This window comes from Pagrus pagrus, assembly GCF_965226575.1.
Source record: "Pagrus pagrus genome assembly, chromosome: 13".
Taxonomy (NCBI): domain Eukaryota; kingdom Metazoa; phylum Chordata; class Actinopteri; order Spariformes; family Sparidae; genus Pagrus; species Pagrus pagrus.
This window is the reverse complement of record NC_140197.1, coordinates 2,250,177-2,262,675: the sequence shown is the minus strand read 5'-3', so window position 1 is coordinate 2,262,675 and position 12,499 is coordinate 2,250,177. Positions and strand designations below refer to the sequence as shown.

The 12,499-nt window shown below is 39.3% G+C and overlaps 1 protein-coding gene across 4 annotated transcripts in view; it reads right to left on the bottom strand.

The window, feature by feature from the left end:
* ap2a1 (adaptor related protein complex 2 subunit alpha 1) overlaps positions 1-6,765 on the bottom strand; it is a 38,709-nt gene extending 31,944 nt beyond the window's left edge. For 3 of the 4 annotated variants that reach the window (XM_084372458.1, XM_084372459.1, XM_084372460.1), the window contains exons 1-2: positions 5,959-6,764; positions 1,863-2,074 (exon numbers count right to left, since the gene is read on the bottom strand). In XM_084372458.1, the coding sequence (XP_084228584.1) occupies positions 1,863-2,074; positions 5,959-6,025 (279 nt within the window). In that variant the 5' untranslated portion in view covers positions 6,026-6,764. Of the gene's footprint in view, positions 1-1,862; positions 2,075-5,958 lie in introns of all 4 variants that reach the window. The other variant, XM_084372457.1, reaches the window with a different exon arrangement.
* Positions 6,766-12,499: the final 5,734 nt, after the last annotated feature.

The following is a 12,499-nucleotide window of genomic DNA, read 5'->3' as shown; positions in this document are numbered from 1 at the left end:
TTTTGCAGAGAAAGCTCTGCCTGAGTTGCACATTAAAGTGAGAGAAGGGCTGGCCAATACATTTCATACAGAAGAAACCAAAACTAAAGCTGTGAACTTTTCATTTTCACCATTTGATTTCCTATTATGCAGCTTGTTTATATTTTACTGTTGTTTGAAATAACCTGTGTGACATCCTGCACAAAAGTGCATGTATTTCTTTTAAAATATCCTAGTGGCATTATGCACAAAATGTGCACTTTAATTTAGTGTTATTTTGATACGTCATATTAGTTACATCATGCATTAAAGGCACTTTATTTGTTTTGAAATGCCATGGTGTTTGTGCCACTGCTTAATAACTATTTAATAAATACAGTTTTGATAAATTTGTTCAGTTGTGATTTCACCCTTTTGGCATGAATGTTTAAAATCAGCATATATTAATGCAGTATGAACAAGAATGTTTTAATGTAGACACGTAGAATCATCATACTGGCATGATTGTATGTATTAAAGTGTTATCGAGATATATATTGTGTATTGTGACATGGCCTAAAAATATCGGGATATTAGTAAAAGGCCATATCGCCCAGCCCTATGCTACGAGTTACATGCTAACAGCCAATCGTTTAACAGGTGTGTAAATCAGTTGCACCATCCCCATGTTACTGACAACAGAAAAGTGTGGAGTGAGGTGTGATTATAGATCCCAATGGCGTTCTCAAAAGACCAGCCCTTTTCGGGTGCTTTTGTTGCGGTTTGATACAGTGGTGTACGAGTATGTAGTTTTGTTGGTAAACATACCGATCTCGGCTGCCTCTTCCAGGGCTGCTCTTCGCTGCAGGAGCTTCTCTAGGCTACCCTGGCTAGTATTAACAAGTGCTGATAACATTCTCTCTTTTTTTTTTTTTTTTTTTTTTTTTTTACAAAAGTAATGTACAACATTAAACATTATATAGTTGACCTGTTTCAGCTCACTTCTCTCATGTCTTGTCCCACTGAACCATAAACAACAATTTCGCATTGTGGCTGGTGTGATCCCTTTGCAAGACAGTTCCTAGCCTGACCTTATGTCTTAAAATGGACAGGAATGATTGAAACTAGGATACAATGATGAATTGTATGTACAATTGTATGTACAATACAATGTGAGCTAGCTCCTTTACTCTTACACAGTGTCCCTATTTCAAGGCATTAACAATCTGAAGGAACTTTTCTGAGGGTAGTTCTGCTGCTTTTGAATGTATGGGATTCAATCCTCAAACCACTTGAAATACAGATTCCGACTCAACATTATTCTGCTTACTCAACATTTCCTGAGAAAACAGCCCACAATAAAAAAAAATTAAAAATCAGGAACTAGTCACAGTGGCGGTGCTTTAATGTTTAGAGTAGTTAGGTTACAAAAATAGCTAATACCTATCATGGTACTTGGGTTTGTGATTCTGGCCACCATGTGAGTGATGACAGACTGGTCATTGATCTCTCGTTCTGTCAACACTGACAGTCAGCACACCTTAGCTCTTGTGAGGTTCAATAGAGCAGGAATGGTGTTTGATATGCTGTCGTAACAATGACTCCACCATGATCACATAATTTGGGACAAGGGTTCTTTGAGTACCAGCTGAACTGAAGCCTGTCAGTATCAAAGTATCACAATTTGGCAATGAATGCATGGCCAGATTGTTCACCCACTTTGAAATCTGCACTATTAGTTGGCTTCATCTACTTGTTAAATTAATTAATTTTAAGCATAGGCCTTTATTACGCAAATGTTCTACAATGATTCAGTTTGAACTTGCGATACTACCAATTTAGGATAGAAGAAAACATGTACAAAACAACAAAAACACATACAACATAACCAGTGGAAGACTTACAATCTGTTTCTCTGTGTACTTGTTGGAGCTCAGCAGGTTGACTGCCTCCATGTGTCCAAAGTCAATGTCATGGCCAAGCAGAAAAATGAAGAGCAGCTTGCAGACATACTTCTTCTTGCTGTACCCATCCAGAGCCTTGTCCCCTTTAAACTTGGAGCGTATGTTGGCCAGCTCCTTGTTGATACGTTTGATCTCAGCTTCCTTGCTCTTACCTGATGGAAAAGGAAGTAGTACAATGCCAGCATTTACAACATGGACATGATGGACCTAGGTAGTGCTTGAATTGAGTTTATGTTCTTTGATATATTTTCTTTTAAAAATCCAGTGTATTCGTCTAATTCTGTTATCATAGCAGTACCCCTAAATCCCCAAGTTTCTTCACAGCTTCAAATTCAAATGATGTGCATTGAAATAAAAAAATTGTTAGGAGCACAGCAGGAGTGCATGACTCTCTGATATAGAGAAATCATGCGTGGCCCCGTGGGAAGAAGCATTCAACTGTAATACGTTTCATTTTTGGATACCGTTTCTGGTACAGTGAATTTTGCTCTTAGTTTAAAACGCAGCATTTTTTGTCAGCAAGTGTGTTCTGTGCCCAGTTACACTGGTGCATCTGTTAGTTTGGAGTCAATGGCAGGCCTCTATGTTGACAATAAGTCAGAATACATGATTTTGGATAAATGTTGTCACAAAAGAATAATAGCACAAGTAGTGATGCACGCGTAAATAAGCAAAACATTTATAATAGACCTGAAAACGACCTAAAGACAGTCATATCAACATCATACCAGCATTTGACTACAGTTTTAATGTCTGTATCTGTAGGATATGTCACAGACATGAAGAGAATACACACAAAAGGTGAAGGGCAGTTTTATTTCCTGTGCACTCCCTTTTTCTTTCTCTCCCTCCCTCTCTTTACCCCTCCCACTTTCTCACTCTTTCAACAGGGGTAAAGGAAAATTACATCATCATTTTTAGTGATAATTATCAAAGACAAACTCCATGTAAGCAGATAGGGTAGGCAGGAACCCCGCTGCAGCAGCAACGTGTGGACACACACACACACACACACACACACACACACACACACACACACACACACACACACACACACACACACACACACACACACACACACACACACACACACACACACACACACACGAGTGAGCAGCATCAGCTCAGCAACGCAGCTGCCACGCACAACATAAGTATCAAATGTGGCCAGCCTGTTAGTATGTGATGGGCCCCGTGACAATTGACAGAATCCCTCATAGATATTAATGATTATTATTCATAATTATTCATAAAAGATCATCATTAAAGTATGCTATTTTGTCATTGAAAAGGACGTTAAATTAAATTAACACTAATAATACAACACTGTGGTGATGCAAGTAAATTCTAGAAAAAAGGAGAGTTAAAAATTAATAATCCAAGAATAACTGACAACTAGCTTACTTTTGGTGTCCAACTCAGGAGTTCATCTACTTGTGCCCTCCAAAGTTGATATTAAAATTTTCACCCCAGCAGGTTTGTATTTTCAGATGAGTAAAAAAAGTCTGGCTCATTACACCTAATGTGCGCTTTACAGCCAACTTTTCAAACGTACAAAAAAACATTTGCATGCGTGACACCTCTGCTGCTACAACTTAATCAAAGGAGAAACACTGGACACACAATTGAAGAATTACCATTTATGTTTCAAAAACTACTAGCATATATCAAGTGGCACTTGTCTGACATTCCTAAGCAAAATGTCAAAAGGTCACTAAATCTCCAGTAATAGCCAGTCTTATTTCAACTGGAAAATGACAGAACAGATGTAGTTTACAACTGCTCACACCTCAATTTTTTTATGCAAAATCAAATAACTTCTGGGTCCAATAGAAGTATAGCTGGGTAATATATACAATATATATAAGTATCGCAATATGATACTATATCTCATCTTGGATATACAGACATTAGATATTATACGATAATATGGCATAAGTGTTGTCTTTTTCTGGTTTTTAAAGGCTGCATTATATTAAAGTGATTTCATCTAAACTTACCAGACTGTTCTATTTGTTCTAATACTTTACCCAGTTAGTCATTATATGCCCATTTTTGATGACTATTTATCAGAAAGCATGCACACACATATATATATAATATACATATATATATATATATATATATATATATATATATATATATATAAAATATACATATATATATATATAATATACATATATATAATATACATATATATATATATATACATATATATAATATACATATATATATATATACATATACACACATATATATATACACACATATACATATATACATATATATATATATATACATATACATATATATATATATATATACATATACACATATATATACACACATATACATATATATATATATATATACATATACATATACATATATATATATATGTATATACATACACACACACATACATACATATATATACATACACACACACACACACACACACTACACAGAATGCAAATTTGGTTGCAACAAAGTGAAGAATAGAATACACATATCAAGAATAACAGAATTGATAAAAAATCTAGCTCTAAGGCCAAAACATCAAAAAATCAAAAGCAAAAAAAAGTGTTTGGAGTACATCTGTAGGACTGGAAAGTTTACTAGAGGTTTTTGATAAAATCCATGACATGCACTGAGCGGGTCTTGGTGAGCTGGCTTGGAATGGTCCAAACACTTTTGTCAGCTGCCAGAGATTTTGCCATATAATTTCTACTAGGCATCTTACCCTGTCTCTGTGTATTTTATCATTGTGGGCAATATTGTAAATCAAAATATATCATTTTGTATCAGGTATTTTATTCAATGCACTAGCCAATCTTTTTAATTTATCCCTCAACATTTTCTCACTAGATTTCCCAGAAATCTATTCTATTCTGTACTATATAAAAAATGTTAAACAGTAGCCACAATCTTTATTCACTAAGGGGTATATTTGGCTTATATTAGTAACAAGCCTCTGAGTCTAATTTCAATTGTTTCCTATACAAACTCACAACAGGTCCAGGTAATTCCACCTCCCTCAGTGTTTTCTTACCAAGCCTTTATCCGCGACCAGCCCTTCATTATATTGGCCAGTATTTGAATACTGGTTTATATTGAAAAAATTCATTGGATATCAGTATCGCAATATAAAATGACACATACCTTGATAGAAGATTTTATGTACAACATAGAGGATGGAGAGTTTCATGAAGAGATCAGCTGATTGAATCATACCAATTTACTTCAGTTGGAATCTCTTAATTAAACATTTATGCATAAATGATCAATCATTTGGTTTATCGGCTTAATAGTTCTAAACTTTCTCTATAGCAACTAGGTCTGGCCAACACAGAGGAGTATCTAATATTGCAAATGCATGCACACGTATTTAATCATTAACTTTAAGAGAAGCACTAATGACTATTTCTACAGCTATGCCTTATTTACTTGATATTGGCAGCTGGTTTGTGCTTATTGGTGGATTATGACAGGGAGTTCAGTCCGAAGACATGTAAAGTTGAAGTCCTCCTTCCTGTATTCTCCTGTTAAGCAGCCACAGTTATGGAGCTGTGTGGACTGTCTGGTGTCAACCTAGTATAATAACAAACACAGCTTTCCAACTTTTAAATTAAGCTCCATTTTCTCAATTAGTGTAACATTAGAGACCAGGGTTTCTAGTATTGTACAGATGTTTGTGGACTAAGTTTGACCAAAGCAACAGCCAAGACTGAAAAACAAAAGGCCTCGTTTTCTGCATCCAAGCATCAGTCCATTTTTTCTGTTGCAGTATATACTGGTAAAACCGCCATGTTACAGGCAAAATCTTGAAGTACGAATTGTTACATTACTGAGTAGACAGCGGTTAATAAAAACTACAAGTGTTACAGGCGAGTATCGCCCTCCCTTTGTACCCCCACGTCATTACAACACGCTAAAGGGCACGGTCAGCAACAACTCAGTTATGTCAAATGATGCTAGTGGCATCTAATTAACGTCAAACAAATAAGTAAGTACATTGAGTGAAAATGTTACTTACAATTTCTAATGTCCGAAATGAAAACAGCTAATCCACGCATTCCATCTCCTTTCGATACAGCCGGCATTTTTGCAGGTTTCTGTCCTCACTCCGGCCTTATTCGTAAAAATGAACTGACGTCGGTCAGCTTTTCACACTGGACTGAAGTGGAAGATGGCCAACTTCACGTTTGGTAGTAGCTAGCTACTTCGCAGGTCCGGTCGTCCACTATAATTGTATGATAGACTGTTATCTACCTAGTTCACTGTAGGCTAAGCCTGTAGGTGACTAGCTCCTATTGCACTTGCTAGATTAGCTGTATAGCGGTGGATCAACCAGCAGCAGGATAAGTTAACGTTATCCCTGTTAACTGGCTCGTTTCCGCTGGCTATGCCAAGCTAACGTTATTTCATTCAATCCTTATCTAGCTAGGACGAGGACCTCCGCGCATAACACCTACAGTAATAATTCACTTCAGTTAAAACCACCCAGTATTTGAATGTCTAATGCAATCAGATGTGCTAATGAAAACAACGTCCGAGAATATAACGTTAAGTTACTTCGAGTCACGCACCGTAAAGCTAGCTTAACAGCTAGCTAGCTAGCTGGCTAGCAGTATCGTTCAAATACTGGAATACATCACCGGTTGACCGGAATAACTCAGCGGGGAGCCTTAACTGCCAACCAGCGATATGCAATAACTGCACTTTTCTCTTTATCGCGCACTAAATTTGCTGAATAAGAAGTCCTGTATAATTGATGTCCGTTCTAATTCTCCACCTTCCAGTCCGCGGCTTGGATAAAGCTCGTGACAGAGGAACCAACAGCGTGACCGCGCTACGTAACCGTGCACGCGCACGCTCCTGTCCCTCGTGTGCATTTCTGGTCCAACAATAATACAGCTATGATAACGGCCCAAACTCACTGCGCCTAAAACCTGCTCATGCACGAAATCCTGTCTTTTGAAAGATAAGCGATTTAGCACTGGGCAGACAGGGCTATAAGTCATGTAGCGAGGAGGTGGCGTCTTTGGAGAAGGTACAGTTTCAACCAACATTGGCTGTGATATTGGTCATTTCCTGTCGACATGCATCATTATTAGAGTGATAGCTATTGCAGTAATTGCTACTTGTGTCTTTGACCTTACCAAACGAATGATGCTTTCAGATGAGGATAACATGCCACAGTGGTGTGATTAATTTGTGCATTTACATCTGAACTGCCATGCGTTTTTTAAAGGTGCACTATGTAGTTTTGGGGAATACATTTTAATCAGAATAGAAAGATCTTCCTAGTTTGCATTATATGGCCCGACATATACAATTATCTAATTGAGAAGCCTAGTGTGTACACCAAGGACAGTTTGCGTGCATACAAATCTTTAGACGCGTATAATTATGTACTTTGTGGTCATGTGCAAAACTTAAAATTTTATGACACAAGTTCAGGGTTTTGCGCTTTGAGGGCAGGTGTCCTGCCCAGCCAGAGACAGGGAGTAAAGGCAAAACCTTGTGATGCCTGGGTGTAGCTACGTGCACTGGACCCACAATCTTCTTCTTCTCTTGGCAAAAGGATGAGATCCCCTCGGGATATTAAACAGTTTCCATCCATCCTTTTGCCGATTCGTGCAGTTTACAGCACAACAGCTCCTTGTCATTTTCTTTCTCCGCTGACTCCACTGGTAAACAAATGAGACATGCTCCGCTTTCTGCCCCCTGGCTGCGCGCGCATATGTGCGATGACGTTGCACAGAAACCCGTCTATACAGAACCCACTAAAAGTCATCGCAACAATGTTTAAAAGAAATCAGGAGCTACGTAATACAGAACCCCCTAAGGGTCATGGCAAGATTTAATTTAGGACCACTCCAGGATCATGGGGAGAACTACTTTTCTTCACCTGGCAAATGTTTTGCGTTCCCTCGCAAAAAAAATGTTACCTCGGAGGTAGGGCCTATGTATTAAATTGTTCTGGTTGGATTTAGAATATTTCTTTACAACATTAACTGGCTCAGTTATTAAGTTAAAAAGAGAGGCTTTTTTTCTGAGTGTAAAAGATTGTTTATTTTGAACCTCTTGAGTTAATTCATTAGAGTTACCAGACTCAGAAACCACAAATTAACATCACCTCAGATTAGAGCCCACATAAATGCCTCACAGAGTTCAAGTAGCAGACACATCTCAACATCAACTGTTCAGAGGAGACTGTGTGAATCAGGCCTTCATGGTCGAATTGCTGCAAAGAAGCCACTACTGAGGAAGAACAACAAGAAGAAGAGAAGTGCTTGGGCCAAGAAACACAAGGAATGGACATTAGACCAGTGGAAATCTGTACTTTGGTCTGATGAGTCCAAATTTGAGATTTTTGGTTCCACCCACCATGTCTTTGTGAGATGCAGAAAAGGTGAGGGGATGATTTCTACATGTGTGGTTCCCACCGTGAAGCATGGAGGAGGAGGTGTGATGGTGTGGGGGTGCTTGATGGTGACACTTTTGGTGATTATTCAAAATTCAAGGCACACTTCACCAGCATGGCTACCACAGCATTCTGCAGCGACATGCCATCCCATCTGGTTTGTGCATAGTGGGACCATCATTTGTTTTTCAACAGGACAATGACCCCTAAAACACCTCCAGGCTTTTTAATGGCTATCTGACCAAGTAGGAGAGTGATGGAGTGCTGCGTCAGATGACCTGGCCTCCACAATCACCCAACCTAAACCCAGTTGAGATGGTTTGGGATGAGTTGGACCACAGAGTGAAGGCAAAGCAGCCAACAAGTGCTCAGCAGCTCTGGGAACTCCTTCAAGACTGTTGGAAAACCATTCCAGGTGACTACCTCATGAATCTGATTTAGAGAATGCCAAGAGTGAGCAAAGCTGTCATCAAAGCAAAAGGTGGTTACTCTGAAGAATATAAAATATAAATCATATTCTGGTTTGTTTAACCCTTTTCCCATATGTGTTCCTTCATAGTTTGGATGTCTTCAGTATTGATCTATAATGTTAAAAAGTAAGAAAAATAAAGACAAAACCATTGATTGAAAAGGTGTGTCCAGACATTTGACTGGTAGTGTATATCTCCTCTAGTTTTCACTTTGTGGCAACCAAATTTAGATTCTGTATAGCCTTCATTTACTCTATCACATGTAGAAGTTATTCTGTGCTTGAATGCCTTGCCAAATATAGCTTCAGAGCTGAAAACCCACTTTTAAACATATTTTGACTTTAGATTTTCCCAAGGAGGATTATTTAAATTTCCTTGAAACTTTTTAGTTTTGTTAATATTCATTGCATATATGCCTGTATGAAAAATTAAAAGGCGTAATATTACTTCATCCTTAACAATTTGGTGAAAAAAGCTATTTTTTTGTACTTTTCTGGCTATAAAATTACATGAATTCAATTTATATTCTATAGGTACATGTTTGGACTTTATTGAATTCAAGGTTTTCTATCTGTGTGATACCCAGATTAACTGGTTTTCACTGGGTTCACAAAATTTGCAAGATACAGCTTGTCATGGCATGGTTTGTTGCATACTAGATTATGTCATCTTGTTCTCTGTGGACAAAATATTCATCTTAGTTCCTTAGTTAAGTACAGATATATTATTTTACAATATCAAACCTTTGTGAACTGATTTCTGTCATCATCAACTCAGCCAAACTTGAAAAATCAACTTTTCCATTTGTGTAGGCTGTCTTGTTAGCTATTTCTCCTAGGCCAGGGGTGCCCAATACGACGATCACGATCGACCGGTAGATCGCAATGGTAGTGCAGGTAGATCGTGTGACATTAAAACATTTTTTTTAAATTAAGCGGCAGAAAATGAATGAATGTATGAATCTCCGAAAAGCGAAATTGAATCTATGCCGCCTGATTGACTTAAAGGGCGGCCAGTCTGAGATCTCTTCTTGTACAGGTCAGGCGTCACGTGTGATTTGGATTTTGCAGGGAATGTAGGAAGGTAAGGGGGTTGTGATCAGTATAAACCACTAGAGGCTCCACTCCACCCCCCACATAAACCTTGAAATTCTGCAAGGCCCAGATTAAAAGCTAATGCCTCCTTCTCCACGATGGAATAATTCAACTGAATTGAACTTGCGTGAAAAGAAACAGACTGGATGGTCAACGCCATCATCCCCAGTTTGAGAAAGTACTGCCCCAGCACCTAACTTGCTAGCATCCACCTGCAACTTAAACAGCTTTCCTAAACTGGGAGCAGCCAAAACAGGGGCAGAAGAAATCAAGGCCTTGACTTCTTCAAATGCCTGCTGACCTGGTGGAGTCCACTCAAACTTCACCTTTGAACCGAGCAGGTTTGTAAGGGGAGCAGCTACAGCAGAAAAGTTTCTGCAAAATGCTCGATAATAACCTGCCATACCCAAAAAACGCATGACTTCCTTTTTAGTAGTTGGCTGGGGAAACTCAATAGCCAGGACTTTTGCCCTCACAGGACAGACTTGCCCCTGACCAACTACCTTACCCAAATACGTCACAACAGCCCTAGCAAAGTCACACTTAGCCAGATTTATAGTTATATTGGCCCATGCCAGTTGGTCAAACAGTGCCTTAATGTGCTGTACATGGTCTTCCCATGTATCACTATAGATGACCACATCATCCAGATATACAGCACAGCCTTCAAGACCATCAACCACCCTATTCATCAGTCTCTGAAAAGTGGCAGGGGCGTTTTGTAAACCAAATGGCATCACTTTGTAAGAGTAAAGGCCTGAAGGAGTTCTAAAGGAGGCAACTTCCTGAGCACGTTTGGACAAAAGTTCAAATTTACTGACAAACTTTGCCGAACCAACCTGATCTACACAATCATCCATACGTGGCAACAGAAAGGAGTCTGGTTTGGTGATCTTATTCAATTTTCGAAAGTCAGTACATGGCCTAAAGGTGTGGTCTGGTTTTGTCACTAACAAACACGGTGAGGCCCAACTTGAACATGAAGGAACTGCAATGTTATGTTCTAAAATGTACTTCACCTCCGATTCCAGCTGGTCACGTTTTTCTGGTGAAACACGATAGAACCGTTGCCGAATGGGTTGAGCATCTCCTACATCAATGTCATGTTCCAACAAATGAGTGCAAGAAGGAGTGTCTGAAAACAAGGAAGGGAAAGACAATATCAACTTGCTCAGCTGCATCCTCCTAGACTCAGACAAATGATGAAGCAACAGGTCCAGTTGACTGAGAGACTCTGAGTTCCTGAGTCGGCCCTGCATGATGCAGTCATCAGGGACATTCACATCCTCATTTACACTCAGTGCTGGCAAAACCAGACTAGCTAGATCTTCCACAGGGGCCGCCACTGCCACTGGCTTACCCTCCCCTACACAGCTGGGCACAGAAGGTGGTGAATAATAAGGCTTCAACAGATTTATATGACATTTATTATGAAGTTGTGATTTTCTCCGACGATCAGGAGTAGAAATCACATAATTTTGATCAGAAACCCACTTAAGAATGTCATAAGGCCCTGCAAATTTGGCATGAAAAGGAGAGCCCACTAAAGGAAGAAGTGCCAACACTTGATCACCCACACTAAAGATACACTCTTCTGCTCTACGATCAAACAAACTTTTCATCTTTTTCTGGGACTTTCCTAGCTTTTCCCCTGCCAGTTTACCAGCCTCATACAGTCGTCTTCTGAAACCATTCACATAGTCAATAAGGTTCGTTGGAGGAGGCGTTTTCTTCCAGTCATCCTGTAGAACAGCAAGTGGACCACGCACAGTATGCCCAAACACAAGATCAATTGGGCTAAAACCCGTACTCTCATGAATGACTTCTCTAGCAGCCAGCATAAGCCAGGGCAAACCCTCTTCCCAGTCACGGTTAAGCTCTGTGCAATAAGAGCGTAGCTGTGATTTTAGAGTTTGGTGGAATCGTTCAATAGCTCCTTGGCTTTGTGGATGGTAAGGAGTGGATTTGGCATGTTTGACATCTCAAGATTTCTGCAAACATGTTCGAAGTGAAATTTGTTCTTTGGTCACTTTGAATGACCTTTGGAATGCCAAAAACAGAAATTAACTGAGACAAGGCTTTGACAACAGATTTTGTGGTGATGTTGCGCAAAGGGAAAGCTGCAGGATAGCGTGTACTTAAACACATCACAGTTAGCAGATACATGCTACCAGCTTTAGACTTAAAAGGTTGAGTGACTGCTGGTATAGGACACAAAGGTGAAGGCTTAATGGCCTGATTTCGCTTTCCTGTGACCTGACAGGTATGACAGGTCTTGATGTAAGCTAAAATGTCCCTTTTTAGCTTTGGCCAATAGAAATAACGAAGAACTCTGTCATACGTTTTCTTTACCCCTAAATGTCCTGCCACTGCATTGTGAGCTGTCTGCAACACGGCATGTCTAAGTTTATTTGGAAGCACAATTTGAAAAACTGCATCCCCAACAAAATTTTCACCCTGAGGAACCCACTTTCTCACCAACAAGCCATCTTCTCAGAAGTACCCTTGAGCAGCACTCTCAGAGTCATCAGCTGGACAGACCCGATGGAACAATTCTTTCAGGGAAGAGTCTTTTTCCTGTTC